The 24,503-nt window shown below is 46.3% G+C and overlaps 1 protein-coding gene across 1 annotated transcript; it reads right to left on the reverse strand.

The window, feature by feature from the left end:
* Positions 1 to 18,739: 18,739 nt before the first annotated feature.
* Positions 18,740 to 20,466, reverse strand: LOC122666331 (E3 ubiquitin-protein ligase Os04g0590900-like). The gene has a single exon (XM_043862530.1). It carries the CDS (start codon positions 20,290 to 20,292, stop codon positions 19,192 to 19,194), a length of 1,101 nt encoding a protein of 366 aa, XP_043718465.1. The 5' UTR covers positions 20,293 to 20,466; the 3' UTR covers positions 18,740 to 19,191.
* Between the last annotated feature and the right edge of the window lie 4,037 nt (positions 20,467 to 24,503).

Consider the following 24,503-nt stretch of genomic DNA (forward strand, 5'->3'; position numbering starts at 1 on the left):
GCCGCAAAGTATACAATGATTGACGAGGTCTTATACAAGAGAGCTATCTCGGCTCCCCTTTTTCGGTGTCTCGGACCAAAAGGGACCGAAGTACGCCATAACGGAAGTACACGAAGGGATATGCGAGAGCCATATGGGAGGCCGGGCACCGACATATAAAATACTTGACAGGATTCTACTAGCTAAGAATACAAGAAGAGACCATGAAGTATGTAAAGACATGTGAAAAATGTCAATTGTTCGGACCCATTCCGAGCCGACCCGCGACGAAGCTGACCGCGATGCTGAGCCGGATACCGTTCGCCATGTGGGGAATGGATATTCTCAAAGATTTTGTCCCAGCTATCGAAAACTGAAGGTACTTGGTTGTAGCCATCGACTACTTCACTAAGTGGGTCGAGGCCGAGCCCTTGTCCACCATCACTGGGAAGAATATGGAGAAGTTTTTTTGAGACAAAATCATCTATCGGTTCGGGCTACCTAAAGTGCTAATCACGGACAACGGCACACAATTCAATAATCTAAACTTTCAAGAATTTTGCAAACACTTCTACATAGATTTCCGCCTGGTAGCAGTAGTTCATCCAAAAGCAAATGGACAAGTAGAAGTGTCGAACCGAACACTGCTATTGGGAATCAAGAGGAGATTGGACGAAGCAAAGGGAAGATGGGTGGAAGAGCTACCGAGCGTGCTTTGGGCGTATTGGACCACCGTGGGAACGTTAATAGGAGAAAGCCAGTTTCAGCTAGCATATGGAACTGAAGCGCTCACCCCTGTGGAGGTCAAAGCCTCATCATATAGAGTGCTCAACTTCGACGAGAGAACCTATGAAGATGGGCTAAGAGCAAATCTTGACTTCCCCGATGAAGTAAGAGTAAATGCTTTGCTTTGGAATACTGCCTACCATTAGAAGACGACAAGATACTATGACTCGAGGGTGAAGGAAAGACACTTTCGCCAAGGAGACCTCATCCTCAGGAAAGTTAGTGCATCTCAGCTGAGACAATAAGGAAAGTTAGCACCCAACTGGGAAGGACCGTATATAGTCTCCAAGTAAATTTGCCCAGGGACGTATTGCTTGTAGACTCCGAGGGGCAAGAAGATACCGAGGCCATGAAATTCTGAGAATTTGAAGAAATTTTTTCAATAAGTATTCTATTCATTTCACTCATTGTGCCAATTTGTGTTCATTTACACCCTCGGCCCGGCCTCGACTTTCAAGTTCGATTAAAGTTCAATGTTAATAAAATGAGATTCTTCTCCACTCCCGAGTTTATTTCGAGCCGACAACATACCAAGTCATAAGACCAATCCTCATAAATTGGCCGACACCGAAGGCCGACCCTCATAGGTCGACAACCAAGTCATAAGACCAATCCTCATAGATTGGCCAACGCTAAAGATCGACCCTCATAGGTTGACAACCAAGTCATAAGACCAATCCTCATAGATTGGCCGATGCCGAAGACCGACCCTCATAGGTCAACAACAAAATCATAAGACCAGCCCTCATAGGCTGGCTGACCCCTAGGACTAGCCCTCACAGGTTAACTATGTTCCTAAACTAAAGCCGAGCACGGTGACTGAGCCGACTGATGGCTAAAGTTGAAAGTAAATTACCCAAGGCATTAAACTCGGCCGATAAGATCGGACTCAGTGCAATGTTCCTATGCTAAGGCCGAGCACGACGACCGAGCCGACATCTAAGTGTAAAAAGAAATAAATTCGCTAAGGCATGGAGCTTGGCTGAGCAAGCAGACAAGGCACTCGGTCTCGGCGCTCGGACGCAGGAATAGTATTGTGTAAGCATTAAAAATATAAGGGCTGAATGTAAACACTTAGATAAATTTTTTGATTTCATTGATTGAATGCCGATGACTCGGCTCGGTACATACAAAAGAAAAGAAAAGCCGATAGCTCGGCACAGTACATAAAAATTAAAAAAAAAGAGAGAAGAAGAAAAGTTTATTCTCAAAACCCCGAGCACGGGGACATACATCATCAGCAAAAAAGAAAGAAAAAAGACTTCAGAGAGTGGGGACATCATGGGGATCCTCGGCAAGGGGGCCCTTTGGGTCTTCACCTAGCAGATGGCTCGCCAAGGTCGGCCTCGGTAGGAGCAGTCTGAGAACTTTGACCCCGTCTTCTTCTTCTAGGTCCTCGACCCACGGTAGCCGCATCTTCATCGAACAGAGAAAGGTTAAGGTTAGGGTAGGCTGCCTTGACCTCGGCCAACAGGTCAGCTCGGCCCTTGTCATAGCCGGCTGAGTACAAAGGCTTCTATAAGCTATGGCACAACTCATCAAAGTCCTTCGACCAAAGGTACTCCTCCACAGCCACGAGTCCGAGCGTAGGCTAGGTCAGCCTCAGCCTTCTTCCTCTCCTACTCGAGTTCGGCCTTCAAGGCCCGCACCTCCTTCTCGTTCTAGACTTAGAGAGAATCCATCTTGTCACGGAGGGCCTTAAGGTTGGACTCGGACTTCTCTATATTTGCCTTTGCCTCCCGACGTGCCTGAATGGCCCTCCCGGCCTCCTTCCCCACTCTCTTGGCCAGAGCCTTGAGAGAGGTGTTGTCTCGAGATCGCCCCTCAAGCCGAAGAGCAGCCTCAATTGCCTTAGAGAAACCCGAGACGAATGAGCAGAGCGGACGCCGAGCGCTAAACACGGAAAAATCAAAATGAATAATTACACAAGGGAGAAAAACTCACCATGGCCACATCCTGAAACAGCGTGGACAATAGCTTGACGTCACTCAAATCCGAGAGCATCGCCTTATCAATAGGGAGGTGACCGGCATCGAGGTATTCCTTGGCATGAGTGGCTGACATCAAAGCTGAGTCCCCCTAAAAGAGACGTCAGAGGGGTCGAATCGGGAGGTTGCTGGACAAGGCCCTCCCCAAGGCCGGACCGGCCACGCTTAAAGCTGAGGATAACCCAGGGGGATTGATGCCCTTGACGTTTAAGGAGAGTTTGGGGCGCTTCGTATCCTTCGACAGGCTCTGATCGCCCTTCTCCCTCTTCTTCTTCTCCTTCCTCAGGGGGCTCAGCTCACCCTTATTCTTCTCCGCCTCGAGGCCGACCACCGTGTCCTTAGGGCTTGGCACGGCTAATGCCTTGCCCTTTCCAGCCTTTGAAGCCTCGGCCTTTGCCTTGCCCTTCTCGGCCGCCTTCCTCTTCCTCTCCTCTGCGAGCTCGGCCTTCATCCGAGCCAAATTGAGCTGGGGAACGTGGCCGACCACTGCAAGAAAAGAAAGGAAATTCAGACCATGACAAGAAAATTTTAAAGTGTTGCGCTCGGCTCGGACTTCCTACCCAGAGTCAACTTCCACAATTGGAGAAACTCCTCATCCTGGAGCTGCTAAACATCAAAGGGGGCGTGCCGAAGAATCTGATCATACGAGGCCTGCTCGTACTCGTTCAGAGGTAGAACCTGATTGACATAGCTTAACTTTGTCTGCTTCCACTCGGTTCGGAAGGGACAGTTGGGGATGGAAGCAAAAAAGAACCGAGGCTTCTAGTGTTTGTTGGAAGTCGATACTCGACTCAGGTACTTGTAAGAATTCAACTCCAAACACTTTTGCGTTCAGCGGGTGAAGTAGTACCACCCATTGTTCATGTATTTCTTCAAATACCAGAGCCGAGAGAAGAGGTTCATGCTCGTGGCCTGACCCATCCTGCTAAAGAAGATGTGGAAGCCGTACATCAGCAACCACGTATTCGGGGTCAGTTGACTCGGGGACAGGTGGAAGCGATCCAAAATTTGGTCCACCAGGCTGAGGAAGGGGAACCTGAAGCTGTACTTGAAGGCGATCTCATACAGAGTTACCTCACCGGGCTTAATAAAGCAGGCCATCTCCTGAGGATGCGGGGCTCGAAGCTTGATGTCCTTGGGAATGGTGTAGGTCTCCCTCAACTGTTGGAGATCGGCCTCAGTGACCATGCTCTCAATCGCACTGACACTTCCCTTGGCAGGCTTTAGGACGTCCGAGGAGAAGTCGACCAAACCAAGCTCATCATCACAAGATCTCTCTTCATTTGACTCTTCGTCTTCAGCTGAGGACGACCCTGAGTTCTCAGCACTGTCCTCAGATATAGGTTGAGCCTAATGGCCAGACTCTTGGGGCAGAGGAGCTTCAACACCGTTGTTCGGACGGGACGCCACCACTTCAGGCTTGTCTAAGCCCGAGCCCAGAAGGTCAACTAAGGGAGATAAGGAGGAGGGCTCTCGGCTCGGACTCACGATCTCTCACACCCCAGAGAGCACTTCACCCATAGAACCACTACCAACTGATATGTTGAAGAAAGAAGACTTACTAGTTGCAGGAAGCTGGGGGGACGAGCTGAACACCTGATGAACTGAACTCTTGGGAAAGCCGAGCACTTAGAGATCCAAGAACTCTGAGTAGGCCGAGCACTCTGAAGATTTGAATAGTAAGAAATGAGAAAAGAACTTTCACTATTTATAGCCACCGAGTCGTCGAGATCCAACGGTTGAAGAACATCCAGAGTAGGAGATCTAACGGTCCAGATCAGGAGACAATTCAAATTCCCAAGTATCATAATGGCGCCGAGTGATGTGTCACTGACAATGCAACTGTCAGAATTTGTAAGAGATGTGAAAACTTTGTAGAAGGAAAGCTCGGACTCGGTCTCAGAAGGGAGTGACCAACACACCAAAAAATCGTACTCATCAAGGTCGAACTGAGCCTTGATGAGTGGGGGGTCTACGATGAGCCATAAAATAGCCCACCATTCAGAGGGTGACGTGTGGATGAAACCAGGCCGAACCCGAGGACCGAGTCGAACTAAAAGGTGGGGACCCAAACCAGGGGGGCGATCACCCCACTCGCTAAGCACGGCCAAGCACCATGGCCGAACACTACATTCACCGAATATCGAACCGAACCTGCCCTGCTCGCCTCATGGTCGATGGTCACCGAAAACGAGTGCCGGGCCGAGCATCCAAATAGTCCAGTGCCTACCAAGCTGAACGTAACAATGAAGGTGTAACTCATTCGCCACCTGCGTCGAGCACGAAGCCGAGCACTAAGGGCACGGTCGTCCGAGGCCGAGGTCCCTCCAGAAGCGATAACCACGGCGCGCCCAAGATCACAGAGCCACGTCAGCATGTCCTGGCATTCACGGAACACGAATCGAACCATGCTCCAATAAGGACTCTTGCCTCATTAGGAGTCCAACTCCGAGAATAACTCTCCACTCCGCTTCACATAGAAGAGCCCAACCAAAAGAGGACTCTTGCCATACAAAGAACTCATCCGGCCGCCTCAACTCATCCTATAAATACTCAGGTATGGAGCTCAAACGCTCATCTCACTTTTCACTAAGTTGATACGCTGTTGTGCTGGAGACCTAACTTAAGCATCGGAGAGTCCTTGGCCGGAGCCACACCGACTCTCTTGTGCTGACTCGATTTTTACAGGCTCATTCGTGGGTGAACCGGGCGATGGAGGTTTTCACACGCAATATGATCCAAGGCTCTACATGCCTTGCCTGTTTTGATACTTCGATCGGAAGGCCATTGCGTCACCCATGTAGCCTCGTTATGTTTTGTAATGCGTAACTCCGCCCATAGCATGTCAGAATGTCACGAAATACATTCTAAAATTATAGAATTGCCCCCAAATTTCAAGGTTTCAGTCAGACTCATTTATGAGTCTAATTCGAGTGGTGTTTCATTTTATTTTTGCAGAATTCTTAGAAAAATGAGAGGAACACATTGAAACTCTCATAGGAGAATTCCAACGAGAAGAAAACCCCCATTTCTATTGTTGAAGATGTTCTGATCTCCATGGCATGTACTTTAATGCAGTAATCATATTCGACAATTTATTTTTGCATCAGAGAGGTCGTATGTTGTGGGAATACCCAGGGAGAGGAATCTAGAGTTGAAAATTCCTATTTTCTGATGGTGAAGGGTTTTGGTGCTCGAGATGATTGTATTGATGCACATTGTGCATTCGGTCTGATTTCTACGCATCAAGAGAAGCAATCATCAGCGGGAACACACAAGTTAAGGTAATCTGCATCATAAATCCAAATTTTTATAGTTCTAGATTGTATTGAATATTGAAAGACCTAGACCATTTATGTATTGAGGTGATTTGTAATTTTCTAATATTATATTATAAACCAAACAAATTGTGACTGGATAAGGGTTTAGGATTGTTGTCCTTGCCTTTGTGACATAAAGGGGTAGGAGGGTGTTCCCCAGTCATTGTTGTGACTGAAATACACCATTCAGGATCGTTGTCCTTGCACATATAGGTAGGTGTTAAAGCAAGATAGGATGTTCCAAAGCCTTTTGTTGAGGTCAAAAATTACTAGGAACTGAGTAAACACTAAGGTTAGTTTGACCATTACTCCATGGATGTAAGCACACTGCTGAACCATGTAAACCATATGTCTTTGCATTTGTTTATATTTGTTTGGATATTGAAGTGCTATGTTGGTGAAAGGAAGGGTGTGCACCTCCCGGTTGACCTGATCAATTGTGGTTGCAAGGCAGGAGGACGCACAAAATTGTAGGCTGGTAAAATTGGGGTGCCTTAGCCAGTGGTGTTCGTGTTAGTGCATAACAGCATTTATGTTTGTGAGAGAACGATATCAGTGTGTGCAACTACATGTATGTGTTAGTTGTGAGTGTCGTTACGTTAGCATTGATTGAGACAATGTCATCGGTGTTAGGAAAATCAAGGGTGTGTTGCAATTTGTGTTGTGAATATTTTTTGAGAAAATTCTTTATTCTGATTCACCCCTCTCAATGTCAACCTATGAATATCATCAAGTAGATACGCAGAGCAGTTGGAGATGGAAATAGTCAATGTGGCTCTTATAATCTCATACTTACAAGCTCTCAAACTTACCCATTAGCTGTTTGATCATCTCCCTTTTGCTCCCGTAACTCCACATCTCACACAAATAAAAAACTCTTACTTTTCAATTTTAATGTGACACATATATTTACATAGGTTAAGGGACTGTAGGGCTTCTGTCTATTTCATGAAGCATTAGATTATATGATGTGCTATGCTCAATCAAATTAAATGAAACTATATGCCAAGAAAAATATAATATTAGCTCATGCACTTGCTTCTTTGTCTTATTAACTATCATACATGGTTTAGAGATATCGTATTTAAAGATGAACATAGCATTCTAATAGTTAATGAAGTAAGGAGCCACTTTTCTATCAGAAGGTGAATGATACTTAAGTAATTCTTTATGAGAGCCAATTTTATACTATTCTCTCTCTCTCTCTCTCTCTCACACACACACACACATAAGAACAGGATGGATGCCAATTTTATACAAATTAGACACATAGTGTTGGTGGTAGAAATTTCCAACACTCTCACAAAATGGCTCGGGCTGGGATGGATGCAGGGCATGCCAGAACCTTTGACGCATGTTCAAACGGACTGGGGTTGTGGCCTATCTGACTACCAACCAGGGAGTGTAGGGTTCCCTCGTGCCTAAGTTAACTCTAAGGACCTTTGGGTTAGACTTTAGGGATAACGGTCTCAATAGGGTCTACCAAAAGAGTGTAAGACTAATCAGGAAGGAAATTGACTCACATGCAAGATAAAATGATTAAATTAATAATGAAAAAGTACACCAACCGATTACAAGAAAGACCAAACCTCTAGGGAGAACACACTTCCTGATCCTCTTTCCCAATGATTAGCCCACCGACGTGGCAAGTACACTTTCTTAAGAAACTGAGAAATAAACTAAAGTAGGAAACTAGCAAATGAAACAAAAACTGTAAAGATAAATGCCAGGAGTTGAGATTGTGTGTGTTGTCCTCTGTGACATTTCCTGGCCCCTTTTATAGTAGTCCTTATCTGGTAGTGGCGACTGCACCTCTTTGCAGTGGCCTTCAAACCCTTACTTCCTAACTCCCATGTGGCCCCCTCCTACTGCGGATTCTGTTATTCCTTCCTAGGCCCATACTGACGTGGTGGTGGTGGCCTCTATTTCCTCCCCCTTGGAGGCAAGAGATGCTCCCTTTATGGGAGTGATTCTCTCAACAACCCTTGACGGGGTCCACCTTATCCCCTTTAAGGCTGCTAACGTGGCTCTTCATACATCAGTCCTCTTAACAGCGCATGGTCCCACTAATGACGTGGGACCCACCCAAAAAATGGCTCCAACAATTTCCCCTCACAACTTCCTAAGGCAGTGCCATATGGCCCACCTAGCTTTAGGAGGTTGTGCGATCCTTGAGCCAACTCTCTGGGTTCCCAATGCCCAATTATGAGGCCAAATCCCCACGTCTTGGGTGGGCATTCGTTCAATCGAGAACGTCGCGCCGTTTCAACCGCCGGCCTTTTTATCGCGGCCATCAAGTAAATACGCCACCTTTAAATTTTGAATTTTCAAGGCTGGCGCCATAAACTCCCTCAGTTTTCTTCCTTTAAAAGCGCTAAACCCTTTGATTTTATCATTCGTTCTCTATCACCCTTCTCCAATCACTCTCTTCCTACTTCAGCCTGCGTTATGGAAAACCTCCTCCCTTACCCCGTGGTTTCTCAGAGGGAGTGAGAGCTAGAGAAGACTTTGAAGGCTAACCAGGCTCAGCTTCCACCTTCCTCTTGCTTCGAGGTATTCATCCCTAACCCTGATCCCCCCTTGTTTGGGTTAGGGCCTGCCCAACCCTACATGCCAGTTCCAATCCCTAACTTTCCTCAACACAACGAGGAGGTCATTCTCCTTTGCTCTTCTTCCCCTTTCAGTGTTAAGCCAAAGCCTTTCAGTCGTCTTTGGCCATCTTTCCTTCCTGACTGGGAAGCGTGGGTAGACCGCGTCGTAGAGGCAGAGCGTGATCGCCTTTTAGCTCTAGGAATCCTTGATGCCCTGGAAATGTCCAGCACCGCCATTCCCCCTGATGTCCCTCTTCTATAAGCTGCCCTGCATTTCTGGTCTAGTTCTAGCAATGTCTTCCTCTTCCCTTGCGGGCCCATGAGCCCTACCCTTTTAGATATTGGGGCTTTGACCGGCCTTAAGGCCATTGGCCCTGAATTCCATGGGGCATCCCTTGGAACCCTAGACCCCAGGGGTTTCGAGGAGCAGCACGGCCTGGACTTCACCAAGAAAACCAGCTACAGTATGTATCTGTCTTCTGTCCGTGGGACCGAGGGCCCAGTCTCCGAGGCCGAATTTGTGGCCTTCCTTCTTTTTTAGATTTGTCGCTACTTAGCCTACGTCAAATCCAAAAAAATTGCCAAAACTTTTTTGCGTTTGGCCAATGCCCTATCCCAAGGCCGTCCTGTGGACCTTGCCTCATTCATCCTATCCTCACTCTATCGAGGTTGCAGTGCCATAGTCAATTCTAACTTTGATTCTGGTGGCAGCCCCTTTTGGCTGCTCTAGATTTGGCTGCGTGCCTATTTCTCATCCTTCTATACTCCTTCCCCTGTCCTTGAGTGCCGTACCATCGGCCTCTACTTCATGCAAGAGTTGGCAGAAGAAGAACGACCTACCCTGCAAGACTACCATTCCTTCTTCCTCAAGCTTGAGAAGTCACATTCCCCTGCATTGTTTATGCCATTCCACTTGCACCAGGACCTCCCTTCCTGGCTGTCGGACGCCCTGCTCAATCCACGGTCTGCCCTTGAGCTATGGCGTAAATTTTTGGTCTGTAGGGATCTGCATTTTGGCACTACTTTAGAACCCTCTGGGAATAATATGTGCAGGGTGGAAGTATACAGCCCCCAGTGCTGCGCTAGCCAATTCGGCCAATGGCAGTCCGTCCCCCTCCCATGCTACTTTCCTGAGAACGAAGGCAGGCCAGACCGGCTTATCTTGAGGAGAATGGGCTAGATTGAGATTGCCGCTAGCATGGGTGACTATGTCATGTCCCGCTTCTTCCCTGAGCCTTTCGACCCAGAACCCTCTACTACGCCAGAATTTACAGCCTGGTGGTCCATCTTCCTTGCCACCCCGACTGCCAAAGCGCTCCCCCCAGTTACTGACGATGCTGACTCTGACTCTGAACTGCAGATGGGGGACGTCACAGATAAGGGCAAGGCCCCGATTTCGCATGTTCCAAGTAAGTCGCTCCTAAACTCAATCCTCCGGTACGAAGAGGCCTTTGGCATCAAATACCACCCAGACCGAAATATTATGCAGAGATGCCACGACCTGGCTGTAGACCAAATCCATCGTGAGAAGCGCAAAGAATTCCTAGCCTAGCCTGCAAACACCCGTAAAGTAGCTAGGAGAGCTTAAGTGGATATGAGCAGCTTTGACCGCTCATTCAAAGCCTTTATGGAATGGCAACCTCCTTTACCTGACCCCGGCCTAGGCGTGGCTAAGCTTGTCAATCCCCACCTCTGGATGTGGTCTGGTGGGGTTGAATTTGCTGGCTCCTATGCCGATGACTACGAGGTTATTCATACAAGGCGTGCCGTCCAGGCCGTCAACCCTGCCAAGCATGGTACCCTTGTAACCCTGCACCTCCTGGTACACTGTTATTTCTTACTGACGGCCTGCCTTTTTGTGTTTCTCAGAGGCCCGTCCAGCCCAGTCTGTGCCCTCCAAGCAAACTGGCACTGATGCTTCCCTAAAGCGTAGATCTCTATCATCCGCCCCCACCAGTCCTCTGTCAATGGGGCGGTCTCCAAAAAGACAGAAGCACGTAGTAAAGAAACCTCCCAGAAAGCAGTCGCTCAAAAGAGCCTCTCTTAGGGAGGAAGTCTCAGAGGCGTCGTCCGGCCTGAGGGGCTCCAAGCACCACCTTGAGAAGGCCCCTTCACCGGCCTCCCCAACTCTCCTGGACATCGCCTTAGGTTCAGAGGATGAAGTCCCTGTTGCAGGATCTCATGATGAGGCGGCCTCAAAGTTGCTAGCTCCTGTAGTCTCATCGCCCTTCTTAAAGATTGTTAGTTCAGGCAAACAAGTAGGCACCTCCAGTCCTGTTGCAGCTAAGGCCCCTACCCCAGACCGAAGTCCTTCTCCTGATCTTACGGTATGACAACGGTCTCTCGTGTTTTCATATTTTTACCTCTTCCTTTGACGGACTTTCCATCCTCTTGACAGGAATTCGACTTTGACTTCATCCTGGCGAGCTGCTTTACCCCTCTTGGGGCAACCTTTGTTACGGGCACGCCAGGCCCAACTCCTTCGGCCGTTGAAGAAGCCAAGCGTGTATTCATCGAATTCATTGACCAGCAGCTCCCCGCTAAAGAGTTCAATCCAGACCACTTTCTTTCCCTAATCGAGCCTCTCCAAGTCCTGTCGGCCTGCGACACCCTTCCAGATCCAGTCAAATAATGGGTTTCCAAGGCCGCATCTGTTATCTCGAACTTAACCATCAACGTCAGGTTGAGTGTCCTCCACGTGATTTACCTCCACTGGGTCTAAGTCAAGGACTGATGAGACCAACTGCTTTCAGATTACAATGGTTCTTTCCAGGCAATCCTCTGTAGGGCGCAAGCCTGATGCTATCTGGGCCAAGACGTAGGCTGTCTGATTCCTCAGGCAAGGGACGTGCTTTACGGAGACATCATCGAACCGGGTAACCAGGCTGCCTACTAGCAGGTGGTGGCGGACCAAGTGCTCACTCTCACAATGGTACTCCCCTATCACCTGTTTGATCACAAGCTGAGAGTCCCCACTTACTTTAATCGACCTGGCCCCCATAGCAAGGAGGTTCTTCATCCCTATGATGAGGGCTTCATACTCAGCCTGGTTATTCGAGCACGTAAAACCCAAATGCACCGCCAGCTAGGTTTCTACCCCCTGTGGGGACTGAATCGCTATCCCTACTCCTATCGACTAGCTGGTTTTGGACCCATCAAATGACAAGGACCATGGTGTAACGCCAATGTGCGTGACCTCCCCTATTTCCTCCCGCCCTTCGCTCTTGTCGGCCTGGATGGGTGGGTGGTCAGCGAGGAAGTCGGCCAGAGCCTAGCCTTTAACGACCTTCTGAGGGACGTATTGAAGGGCAAACTCCACCAGTGCCAAGGCCCATTTCCCAACCCGTCCTCTCAAGATTGGCCAGGTGAGCATGTACTTGATGATATCGGTCTGGCATATGATCTCGACCGTGGTAGGTAACAAATAATACCGTAACTTGGAACAAGACCAAAACAGTGCTAAACATAGTTTTTCCATTGGTGTGTACCGCTGCTTGGTCTCTGTCAGAGCCCGACTAAGGTAAAAAAACTACTTGTTCTATTCCTGCCTCATTATCCTGGGCCAATAGGCTTCCCACCGAATAATCCATGGCCGAGATGTATAATTTTAATGGCAGTCCCTCCCGGGGAGGCGCCAGCACAGATGGCCTAGCAAGGTAGTCTTTGATTGCTTCAAAAGCCTTCTGATGTTCGGTAGTCTAGTAGAACTCCTCTCCCGGCTTTAGCTTCAGTAACGAGGAAAACACCTTAGTCCGACCTGCCGAGTTTGATATGAAACACCGGAGGAGGAAGTTTTCCTGACCGAGGAACTTCTGTAACTCCTTATTCATTGGAGGCCTAGCTTCCCTGATGACCTTGGTTTTGTTCTTGTCCACCTCTATCCCCTTTCGGTGGACCAAGAAGCCCAAGAAATTCCCAGCTGCTACCCCAAATGCGCATTTGAGGGGATTCATCTTGAGGTCGTGGGACCTCATCCTTTCAAACACCCGCTTTAAGTGGTCGAGGTGCTCTTTCTCAACTTCAGACTTTATTACCACATCATTGATGTAAACTTCCACGAATTTGCCAATCATATCGTGGAAGATAGCGTTCATAGCCCTTTGGTAGGTCGCGTTGGCATTTTTTAGCCCGAATGGCATTACAAGCCACTCGTAAGTTCCCAGTGCGCCAGGACAACGAAATGTCATTTTTGGGTCCTCCTTAGCTATGAATATCTAGTTATACCCTGCATGCCTATCCATAAAGGAGATTATTTGGCTCCTAGTTGCAGAGTCCACCAGCATATCAGCTATGGGCATCGGGTATTCGTCCTTCGGGGTAGCCTTGTTAAGGTCCCAAAAATTAATGCACACTCTTAACTTCCCATTTTTCTTGATGACAGGGACAATGTTGGATAACCATTCTACGTAACGAGCAGGCCTTATGAACCCGGCCTTAAGCAGCTGTTCTTTCTCCTCCTTGACTTTTAGGACGACGTCCGGCGCCATGCATCTGGGCAGCTGCTTTACCGGTCTGAAGTTGTCTTTGATAGGCAACCGTTGTTCGACCAATTTTTGGTCTAGACCTGGCATCTCAGAATAATCCCAAGCAAAAAATCTTTATATTCTTTCAACAAAGTTACAAGTTCATCTCGGAACGAATGGCTAAGCAAACTACTAACAAAGATAGGGTGCTTGTTATCCTTACTCCATAAATTAACTTCTTCCAACAGATCCTGTACTTCAGTCGGAGTTTCCTCCATCTTGGGTGGTGCAGACCATAAGTCCTCCATCCTAATTTCGGTCTTGAGTTCCTTCAGCCCTCTGGCCGTTGTCTTGGCCACCAAGCCTTCTTCCCTGGACATCCTCCTTTCTAAGTCAAAAACAGTCAGCCTTTGAAGGATGTTTGGTACCACTCTACCGCTGGCTTTAATCATCATAACCACTAGTATTATCTGATCGACCGTCCTGAACGGATGGCAACCCTGGCAGCCCTGACACCTGTCCGGCCTGGAAGGCCGATTCCATCACTGTAGCTGACGTGACCAGAGATGTTGGTCGTCCGTGCTCATCGGACCCTGCGAACGTGATGGGGCCAACACGTCCCCCATACAGAATAGCATCAGCATGGCTTGCCTCAACCACGAAGGGCTTGCTGTCCACTGTGACCACCCTGATATCCCCCTCACCATGCTAGAAGATGAGGATCTGGTGGAGGGACGAGGGCACAAACGCATTGGCATGTATCCAGTCTCGCCTAAGTAGGGTGTTGTAATGGGCTGATGTGTCCATGATGAAGAACGTTGTCATAGAGATGCACTCTCCGACCCTCAGCTCTATTGGAAGCACGCCTCTGGGCTTCGTGGCACCACCCAAAAAGTTTGTCACCGATACCTCTGCAGGAATGAGATCTAGCTCATCCTTCTCCAACCGCTTCATCATCCTGGCTGGGAGGATGTTGACTGCTGCCCTATTGTCTACCAGTACTCGCGAAACAGGCTTACCTTCTATATGTGTTTGGACGTACAAAGGCTTCAAGCGCTGACACATTTCCTTGGAGGGCCTACCCAGGACATTGGGCACCCTTCACCTAATTATTGGAGTATAGACCGTTCGTTTGGTCTCCCTGGTGACCACCATCTGCACATTCTCTAGCCATTCCTCCTTGTCCCCTAGGGGAATAATTTCGATGTCCATTACACCGGACGTTACCTCGTCTAGGACGTCACCCTCTAGCTGGTTCGCCTGACCTGGCTGGTATTCAAATATCTGGGGCAGAACATAAGCCATGGAGACCTGGACCTGCATCTCTACAGACCGTAACATCATACTGACGAAGTCAACAAAGTCGGTCTCTTCCTCCGGTTACACAGCTGAGTGGTCGACTTCTCCTAGCTCCTCCCAATCGGCGGCTACGGCCACCTGGTTGTCTTCCTGGTTCGGGGACTATTCCACCAGGCCTTCAAAATTGCTCTCCTCGGTCTTGTAGTCAGACACCTCAGACTCAAGGGTGTGCCCCTTGTCCTCAGGACTTCCGCCCATCTGCGTCCGTTGGAGAATTTTCATCGCTGGCTGTTCCATGGTTATCTGTACATCCAACATCCTGAACGCTCTCTGAGAGCGCTTCAGGGCAGCCTGTTTCCGCTGCCACCTCCTTCTCTGAGTCCTGGTCATCTCCATTCTCCTTGGTTCAGCGGGGAACTTGGGATGGTGGGCTACAGTCCAATCGTTAGCCCTTACAGGTTTAGGCACGATCGTCCTTAGTCTGGCGGTGACCCTTGGCCGATATTGATCGTTGGGGCTCACTGGGTCATATGCCAGGCGCCACTTGATCAGCGTCCTCCCTAGGCGTTCCCTGACCGATGGCCGCGAGACTGATCTCTCAACTGAGCGGTGGTAAGCTCTGCTCGGTCCCGCCACTCGTGGCCAACTGTTAGCTTTGCCCCTGGGAATCCCTTGCTACTGAGGAGACATCTCCTTGCCGAATGACCATCTGTCCTCTGTGGGTGACCGTTCTTCAATTAGTCGCTTGCAGTGAGTGCAGACCCCCCACTGGAAGGCGTGGGCCTCCCTTTGTGATGGGCGAGCTGGGCCGCTGCTCCGTTCTTTGAACGAGTTGAATAGCTCTGGCTGCGGGGCACCCTTGTTTCCACCTGCTGGCTGAACCTCCTTCTCATGCTTAGTAGGCCGCCTGTCTTGCCTAGACCATTTGTTAGCTATATGGAACACCCCAGTCGTTGGCCTATGCCCCCCAGCCGCCTTCACGGCTTCTTTTAGAGCCGTCGTGACTGGGGCAGGGAACAGGTCAATCGATTGAGGGATAGCCCATGGGTTGAGGTTGCTTCCCTAGACTATCCTTACTTACGTTGTGGGTCCTGCTTCTTTCGGTCTGATGTGGCACGGTGTAACTTCAATTGCGAACTTGACCATTCTAGACAGATCAGCGCTCAACATGTTGGCAGGGAAAGGGTTTTCGTCGACCAGCATCACCCCTTTCTCTCTTTCGGGAAACTTGATTCGTCCTTCCGTGATGGCCTTCTGCAAAGCATTACGCAAAACAACACAGTTCATTGTCATATGCGTATGAGTATTGTGCCACTTACAATATTTTTGGTCTTTTAAGTCCGTACTAGCTGGGATCTAGTGTCCCCGACGACAGTTTGATCTGCTTGTCCTTTAGGAGCTGATCAAAGATAAGCTCAGCCTTTGAAATGTCAAAAGAATACTTTACCTCGGCGTCGAAAGTCTGCTGGGGGGCCGATTTAGTTTGTTCGGTCTGTCGATCGTTTCCGGCTTGCTTTGCCAAGGCCTTGCAGACTTAGGGTTTCCCCTCGGCTATTTTCACAACGTCAACCTCACAATCTAGGAAGGTAACTGCTTTAGGCTCCCCTACCCCCAAGAGTGGGTAGCTGCCCAAAGCGGCATCTTTGTAATAAGTCCCAATGGAGGACTACTTGCGTTGTTCCTCCTCCTTTAGCAGTGCCTAGTAGGGCGCCGCTTGGACTACTAACTGGCTGAGATCCACAAAGTTCTGGCCGGCAAACCATTTCCTGAGCTCGAGGTTCAGTCCACCAAGGGCCATCTTCGCGTATTCACCCTCATGCAAGAGGGTCAGGAACTTGTACTTGACCAGTTTGAACCGGTAAACAAACTTGTCCACTGTCTCTCCTGGTTCCTGGCGCATTCGTGCCAAGTCCCCAATGGTGGTTTCGGGCTCAGTCTTATAGAACTGTGTATGGAATAGCTCCTTCATTTCCTGCTAAGTCTGCACTGAATTGGCCAGTAAGTGAAAATACCATGTAAAGGCTGATCCAGTCAGCGAGTTAGGGAAGAGCCTAAGTTTTATAGCATCATTTGCCCCTAAGTTCCCACACTACACGGTGAACCGGGTAATGTGCTCAATGGTGGACATGTTGTCTTCCCCTGAGAACTTGGTGAACTCCGGTATCTTCCAATTTATCCCAGGATCAATGTTGTGTACGTAATCCGGATATGGTTTTCGATAGACCGGCCGAATTACCAATCTGTAAGCAGGGTCTATGCTATTTTGTATCAGGCGCGCCAACTCCTCATAATTGAGTACGGGCCTATTTCCCATGATCAACTCTGGGTTCAAGGCCGGTCTAGGTCCTGTAGCCCATGGGCCTGCGGTAGGCCACGCCGTGGCGTATCCTGCCCCTCTCTGGACTGGGATTCCTATCAAAGTCTGGGTTCAATATCCTCCGACGGGGATGGCATTTCCCCATGTTGCCACAGGGGACGGTCATGTGTTTGCCCTTAAGGGACCGGCATCGGCCCTGAGGCCTGGCTGTGACCCTATGGCTCCACTCGATTCCGCGGCCTCTTGGGAGGCCACGTTGTTTGTTGGACCAGTAAAGGCTATAGGTCGATAGGCCGTACTTGCCCCTGGCAAAGCCATATAGGCTGATCCGGCCTAGGTTCCATTTGCAGCTGTGGGGTTGGCGAATGAGAAGGCAGGGCCAGCGACCGTCCTGGTCCCTGCTTGGTAGAGTGGATTCCCATAAGTCATGGGCTGGTCCCCCGGCACAGGCACCTGGCTAGAGCTCCCCACAAAAGTGGATTGCTGCCTGCGCCCTGCTTGACCTATGTCTAGTTCATTCCCTACAGCCTAGGATGCTGCAACCTCTGGCAAAGCAAACCCTAAAGGCTAGACCAACCCTAGTTGTGCGGTCTGTCTCTGGGCAGTCAGGACCGCAATGAGCTGGTCGAGACGGGAATCTTGATCGTTGATAAAGCGATCAAAATGGGCCTGCTGGCTCTCAGCGGCCTGATTCTGTGTTTGGATCAAATTGCGGATATCCTCAGCAACCGGCCTAATAGCGGTTACCAAATGTCTCATATCAGCGGTCATGGGCTCTAGGGCGTCATGCATGGCTGCCACAAATTGATGCGACAACTCCTCACTTCTGCCTTGTCGTGAGAGTCAGAGCCCTCAGTCTCTTGGCCATCTCTTGCGGCCAAGGGGTTAATCATGTCGTCAACCACCTCTCTCCTATTGTGGGTCTTGGTTGCTTTCTTCTTTGGTCCCATTGCGAATCCTAAGTCTATGAGGGTCCCACCGGGCGTGCCAAAATGTGTTGGTGGTAGAAATGTCCAACACTCTCACAAAATGGCTCGGGCTAGGATGGATGCAGGGCGTGCCAGAACCTTTGACGCAGTTTCAAACGGACTGGGGTTGCGGCCTATCTGACTGCCAACCAGGGGGTGTAGGGTTCCCTCGTGCCTGAGTTACCTCTAAGGACCTTTGGGTTAGACTTTAGGGATAACGGTCTCAATGGGGTCTACCAAAAGCGTGTGAGACTAATCAGGAAGGAAATTGACTCACATGCAAGATAAAATGATTAAATTAATAATGAAAAAGTACACCAACCGATTACAAGCAAGACCAAACCTCTGGGGCGAGCACACTTCTTGATCCTCTTTCCCAATGATTAGCCCACCGATGTGGCAAGTACACTTTCTCAAGAAACTGAGAAATAAACTAAAGTAGGAAACTAGCAAATGAAACAAAAATTGTAAAGATAAATGCCAAGAGTTGAGATTGTGTGTGTTGTCCTCTGTGACAGTTCCTGGCCCCTTTTATAGTAGTCCTTATCTGGTAGTGGAGGCTGCACCTCTTTGTAGTGGCCTTCAAACCCTACTTCCTATCTCCCACGTGACCCCCTCCTGTAGCGGATTCTGTTATTCCTTCCTGGGCCCATACTGACGTGGTGGTGGTGGCCTCTATTTCCTACCCCTTGGAGGCAGGAGATGCTCCCTTTATGGGAGTGATTCTCTCAACAACCCTTGACGGGGTCCACCTTATCCCCTTCAAGGCTGCTGACGTGGCTCTTCACACATTAGTCCTTTTAACGGCGCATGGTTCCACTAATGACGTGGGACCCACCCAAAAAAGGGCTCCAACACATAGATATATGGGTTTTTTTTTTTATTAAAAGTGATAATTAGTAATTAAAAATGCAAATACCTAAATAATTAGGTTTAATGTTTGATAAAGGTACTACTGTGCTTAAAATGAGCTTATTAGTAACTAAAGAAAAAGCATGAACAGGAAACACATTACCTTTGACGTATAGTGAGACCAGTTCCATCACCATTTTATCAGATGCAATGGCTTCCCCAAATTTCTAATTAACAAGAAACTATTACATTAAGTGGTAGATAAGTAGGGAGTGGAAAAGGAGTGAAGAGAAAAGAAGAAAAAATATCATTGTAACATGGAATGAAGCCACTGCAGCCAAACTCCGTTTGGGTCAGCAACTTCACAAAATTACAACCAGGGATCTCCATATTTGAGCAGACTTAAAGGGATCTCTACTCATTGCTTATAAAAGAGAATTCCAACACTCTAATTAAGCATTTAAGAACACAAACTATGTTGATGTAAGATATTCACACCAAGGACTTCTATCATTCTAATGTTTCAACTACCAAGAACTTTCCTGTTGTTCTTTTTCTTATGAGTTTAGCAATTAAAACAACTCTTCTATTTCACTATATTGTCCTCTTTCATACACTTGGAAATATTTCACATGGGAATCAATGTATTCCTCCCTCTTCCATGCTTTGTGAAAAACAATCTCCCACTTGAAAATGATCTCTTCATGGCAATGGGACTCATAACACAATGCAAGGACCTGCTTTTATTGTTAGACTTGCTATGTTCACCGCGTGGTTTTAATGATCCGACTTCCATTTGAAGCTGGTTATCCTCCAGTTCAGAGTCATCATCCTGATTTATTCCAAGTATATCAGCAATAGAAATCTGACTTTGGCATGAGTAATCCATTGAAACCGATCGTCTAATATGTTGAGTGCTTTCGGCTCTAATCTCAATTATAGTGTCTCTCTGCTCCAATTGCCCCAAATCGCTCGTAGCCCGTGAGGGGGTCTTTGGAACAGCATCTCTCCCCTGGCTATTCTCTTCTACATCACCCCTTTCTGAATCTTCTTCAGCAACTACTGCATCGTTCTCTTGCCGCCTTTCTGGCAAAGGCACATCTTCTGGAGGACTTTCATGGACTGGAGACAGTAATTGAAGTGGAAATGGATTCGGTATCACGATATTTGCACGACACAGGGGGCAATTAGAGTGAGCTCTTAGCCATGTATCAATGCAAGTTAGGTGAAAGGCATGGCTACACTTGGGTAACAATCTTACTCTTTCATCTTCTTGAAATTCATTCAGACAAACAGAGCAATCTGTTTCTTCAACAAACCCATCTCCCTTATTATATTTGCACACTGTGATGGACTTGATCAATGTCTCATCTAATCCCCCTGTAGAGGCTTGCCATGGTTCATTATTCATCGAATCACGGTTCTCATCGAACTCATCATTTGGATCATGGTTTCCTGTTCTTCTTAGTGATTCTGTGTTCCTACCACAGTACTTAGAGATGAGGATGTAGTAGCTTGCAAGAAGGAAAGCACTTGCCAAAATGCCAATGATTGCAATAACTAGAGGAGAAAAGTTTGGGTTTGAGCCTTCATCTGGGAATTCATAGGGAGGGGGAGGAGGAAACATGATGTAGCACCACTGTGGGCAATATGAACTACAAAAACCTTGAGAACAGTCTTTAATGTTATAAGATGGAACCCATGTTTGTGGACTTCCAACAGACCCCATGGCCAATCTGTATTGGCTCTGTGGTACACTAATTCCACTTGCACTTATTACATATTTCCCTTTTCACTAAGCAATCAGTAGTTTATTTATCAAACAATTTTTTTTGGAGATATAGGTCATCATTTACGAAAGTTCACCTCTCCCTTGAACAATCAAATTTAACCAAGAAAAAACTTAGGAAGCTTATAGGGATGAGAAAATCATACAAGTTCATCAACTTCTTCTTGCTTAGTGAAAAGAAAAATTATGTCATGTAACTTGCAAGCAGAAAGAGAAAAGAATTGTGTACCTGAGAATTGTTCTTGTTATCTGATGGGTTGGCTCTTAAATCATGATAAAATCCTTCATGGGCTTTTGGAGAAAATTTGAAACTGAGTAGCACAAGGAGATTGGAAGTTTGAAGGGAGTTCTTATCATGAACCTTTATTGAAGCGGCAAACAGGGGTAGGGGTGGAAAAGCAGCAACCTAAGGTCTTAGATGTAAAGCAAAGCAAAGAGGTGTTGATGGATCTTCTTTTTCTACCCTTTTTTCTTCTTTTGCTTTCTTTCTTGGAGATGATGGTTTGTTGACAAAGGAGATGAAATTGGTTGGGTTTTCCTCAAAGTAATCAAAGCTATATTTTTGTCCAAACTAGTTGCAGGTGGGAGGAGAATATAGCATGATATATACATCCTCTCTTTTTTTAATTGGAGCCCAAAAATGACCTTAATAAACTCACCAGTTAGCTTATACAGGCCAGGTGGAAAATCAAACTAAAAGGAAGTGATATGTCTTCAGTATTTGTGGGGTCTTTGGGAAAGAATCTGTGTGTCCAGTTCTTAAATTGAAAGAAAATTACTTTTTCAAATTACTGTTCCATTTGTAGAATATTCTGAGAGAGAAATTACTCATTGGTAACTAAAGAACAGAAAAAATGACACCTAAAAAGAGAAGTAGAGAATATATAGTTAATAAGGAACATTATCTCAGATTCTCAACCACCACAGGAAGGTCAACCAAATGAAGAATAAGAACCTCTCAAGATAAGATCAAATTATTGTAAACTTGATTAAAATCCAATACAAATCAAGTGGGTAGGTGTTGAAAACTGTATTTTATTAATGGATTACAAGAATATAGCTTTGGCTCATTTGATGGGTTTTGCATAAATTGGGTGGTCTTATTATAGTAATGAAGATTGAAGAGTATCTTAGAAGTTTAAGTGTATATTTCACATTATTGGATGAGAAAAAAATCTGTATTGCTTCTTACTTCATTGTATCAGTCAGAGAGGTAGCTTTTATGGGTCTTGACTGTGAGAACCTATTCTCACCTTCTCAGTGACTCTACATCCTCTTGGACCAGCCTATTCACCTAAAAACCTCTCTCTCTCTCTCGGTGTTTGTTTTCATTTCTAAGTCATGCCAATCCAACTACCCTTAAGGGCAAATTAACTAATATAATCCATTTCATCTTAAGTCCCTTCACTTACTCTTTAGTTTTTTTCAGGAAAAAGAATGCCAACGTGGTTCCTGCATCAAGACATAGGAGCATACAAAAAGATCATTCAGCCTCAATGAAATCGAAAATTTCTCCCAAATCAAGACTTTTGTGTGCACTCTCATTGGCCCCCGTATTGGTGCAGAGGCTATATGATGAGTTAGCGTTCTCTCGTCAATTTTTTTTTTTTTTTGTGCAAACCCACGGCGGGGAGAGATATATTCATCCTCAAGAGGCAAAAAAGGTATATAATATGGGAATAAGATGTTTTGAAAAGCAGTGTCCCATAACAATTTACGTGAAGGAAAGCACAAAACACAAAATTCATTGGATATGGTTCTTTCCAATTTAAAAACTTCTGTTCTCAACTTCTCATAAAAAAAAAAAAAATATTTAAATCTCCTGTTAGTGATAAACTCATTGGAAATTGCAAGAACGACCCTGATATCGATGGAGTCAAAAGTCAGCTTAGAATTTTGGTAAATAAAGTGGAAGGTTGAGGATATTTTTATTGAAGCTTCACAATGGATGTCGGTCTATGTTTACCCACTTTCGCTAATACCATGAAGGCATGAGGGAGACATCTCAGCTTTATTATATTATTGTTATTATTTCTGAGTGAGCGTTGAAAGGTAAAGTGGAACCAACGGGTCTCCACTCCGGATCCAGAACTTCTACGGCGCAGGCTGCCCATCCTGCCATGCTGCGCAGAGACAAGGTGGCATTCATTGACCATATTACCCCTACTCGAGTGCTTTGCTCAAGCGGGGGTAAGGCGGTCATTGCGCATGGCCTTGTTTCTGCACAACACAGGCAGGACAGGGCAGCGTGCCGTAGAAGATCTATGTTGCTCCACTCTCCAGTCTCCAGTAGATGATGAAATCATGGAATATCTCATTCTGATTATTATTATTATTTTTATTTAAAGGATTAAATTACCCTTGTTACAGTATAACACACACTATGTGTGTTTGTTCTCCCCCCCCCCCCCCCCACCCCAGTGTTTGCTACATTTATGTCATTTATACCTCGTCAATTTATACATATTCTTACTTTTTTAATAGGACAACAAATTTATTAGGTTTAATCTTGAGATCATTAATTAAATAGCTTGAGTGTGTCACATAGTTGGAAAACCAAGTTTTGATTCGAACGAGTCATTGAAGTCAAGTTAAAAAAAATTAAAAGCATGAAACATGGTCAGGAGTCATGAAAACTCGCCTAGTTTTAAGAAATGATCAGAGCAAGTCTGAGTCAGTCCGAGTTTTCATTGACTCAATGTTTTGTCCGACTTGTTTTTTCCTATTGTGCCAAATTCTTCTAATCATAGACCATAAGTTTGGTCTACAATGAATAAAAAATCTAGTGTTTTTTTCTTATTGTGTCAAATTCTTCTATTTATTGATCATAAGTTTGGTCTACAACTAAAAAAGCCTTAGATGTTTTATTTGTTTTCTTCAATATTAATCCCTTTTTTTTTTTCTCAACTATGAAGTAGCCATAGCCTCATTCCCTTCTCAATTGAAGGAGGAGAAAAAGAAAGATATCTAAAAAATAATAATAAAAGCATAATTCGCCTTGACCAGATTGACTCGCACAAGTCTCCAGGTTTTGATGTCGATCTGAAAAAACATGGTTTTCCAACTATAGTTTTTTTTTTTTTTTTGGTAAATGTTTTCCAACCATAGTTAACACTAATGAAACTATAGATATAGTCCCACGCTTTTGGTAGAAATTTACTCATTTGAGTTTAACCATATAGTTTTGATCCATAGCCAAAGTCTCTAACACTTGAGATCAATTCTGGCTAATCTGGGTTGAACACAATGAGACAACTAAGCATTTAAAACCTAGAGAAAACCTTAAGGCAACAAATTGACAATATATTATTGAAAGTATCTAAATTCTAAAAAAGTAGAGAATGAGGACTTTAAGGGGTAAGGATTTGGAGAGGTACTATGTTATGTGCCTGATTGTAATGCATTAGGGACGCATGTGTCACTGCATTGTATGGGAAGTGTTGCGGCAGAAAATTGACTTTCCGCAGATATGAGCTGCGCTGCACTGCATGAGGTACTTTTAGAAAACAAAGAAGGAGGCACCATGAGAGGGCCGGAGCTATGCCCGACAAAGACCCTCCGATGCTTAAGTCAGTTTCCTCACAACTGCAGGGAGTAGCAGAGCAATATCACTAGTGTGAAGTGGTAATTGTGTCATACCTGGCCCTCTGGGAGAGGTTCTATTTATATTGGTCGCCTAATAATTTGAGTTGGAGGAGAGAGTCCTTCACTGATGTATATTCTCCCCAAATTAGTAGTTTCCTTTTTGTAGTAAGAGTCATTCTTGGAGAGTCCGTTTGAGGAAAGCTTCTATATCTTGTTGATTCGCTAGGATTCCGTCCCTTAGCTGGGAGCTAAAAGTGTAGATCTTCTTGACTTCCTATTTGGAGTGTGTTTCCCTTTTTTGAAGTTTAGCTCTTGGAAGGTTTATATATTGGGAAAGTCGGGCGAGAGACTCGTTGGACCATGTTTCCTATTTCGTGTCTCCGCGTGTCTCGTTATGAGTGGTGGAAGTATTTTACCCATAACAAGAACCTACAAATCATACGTGGAGGGTTAAATGGTTATGTAACTCATAATGGGAACGTGTTTAGACTTTGTAGAAGTAGTAGTAGTAGGATTAGATGGTTATGTTACTTACAATGTGAATATGTTTAGCTGTTGTAGAAGTT

This window comes from Telopea speciosissima, chromosome 6 (assembly GCF_018873765.1).
Source record: "Telopea speciosissima isolate NSW1024214 ecotype Mountain lineage chromosome 6, Tspe_v1, whole genome shotgun sequence".
Lineage (NCBI taxonomy): Eukaryota > Viridiplantae > Streptophyta > Magnoliopsida > Proteales > Proteaceae > Telopea > Telopea speciosissima.

Excerpts from the sequence above, each read along its gene's own strand:
- LOC122666331 (XM_043862530.1), bottom strand. The coding sequence starts at position 20,292 with ATGGGGTCTGTTGGAAGTCCACAAACATGGGTTCCATCTTATAACATT.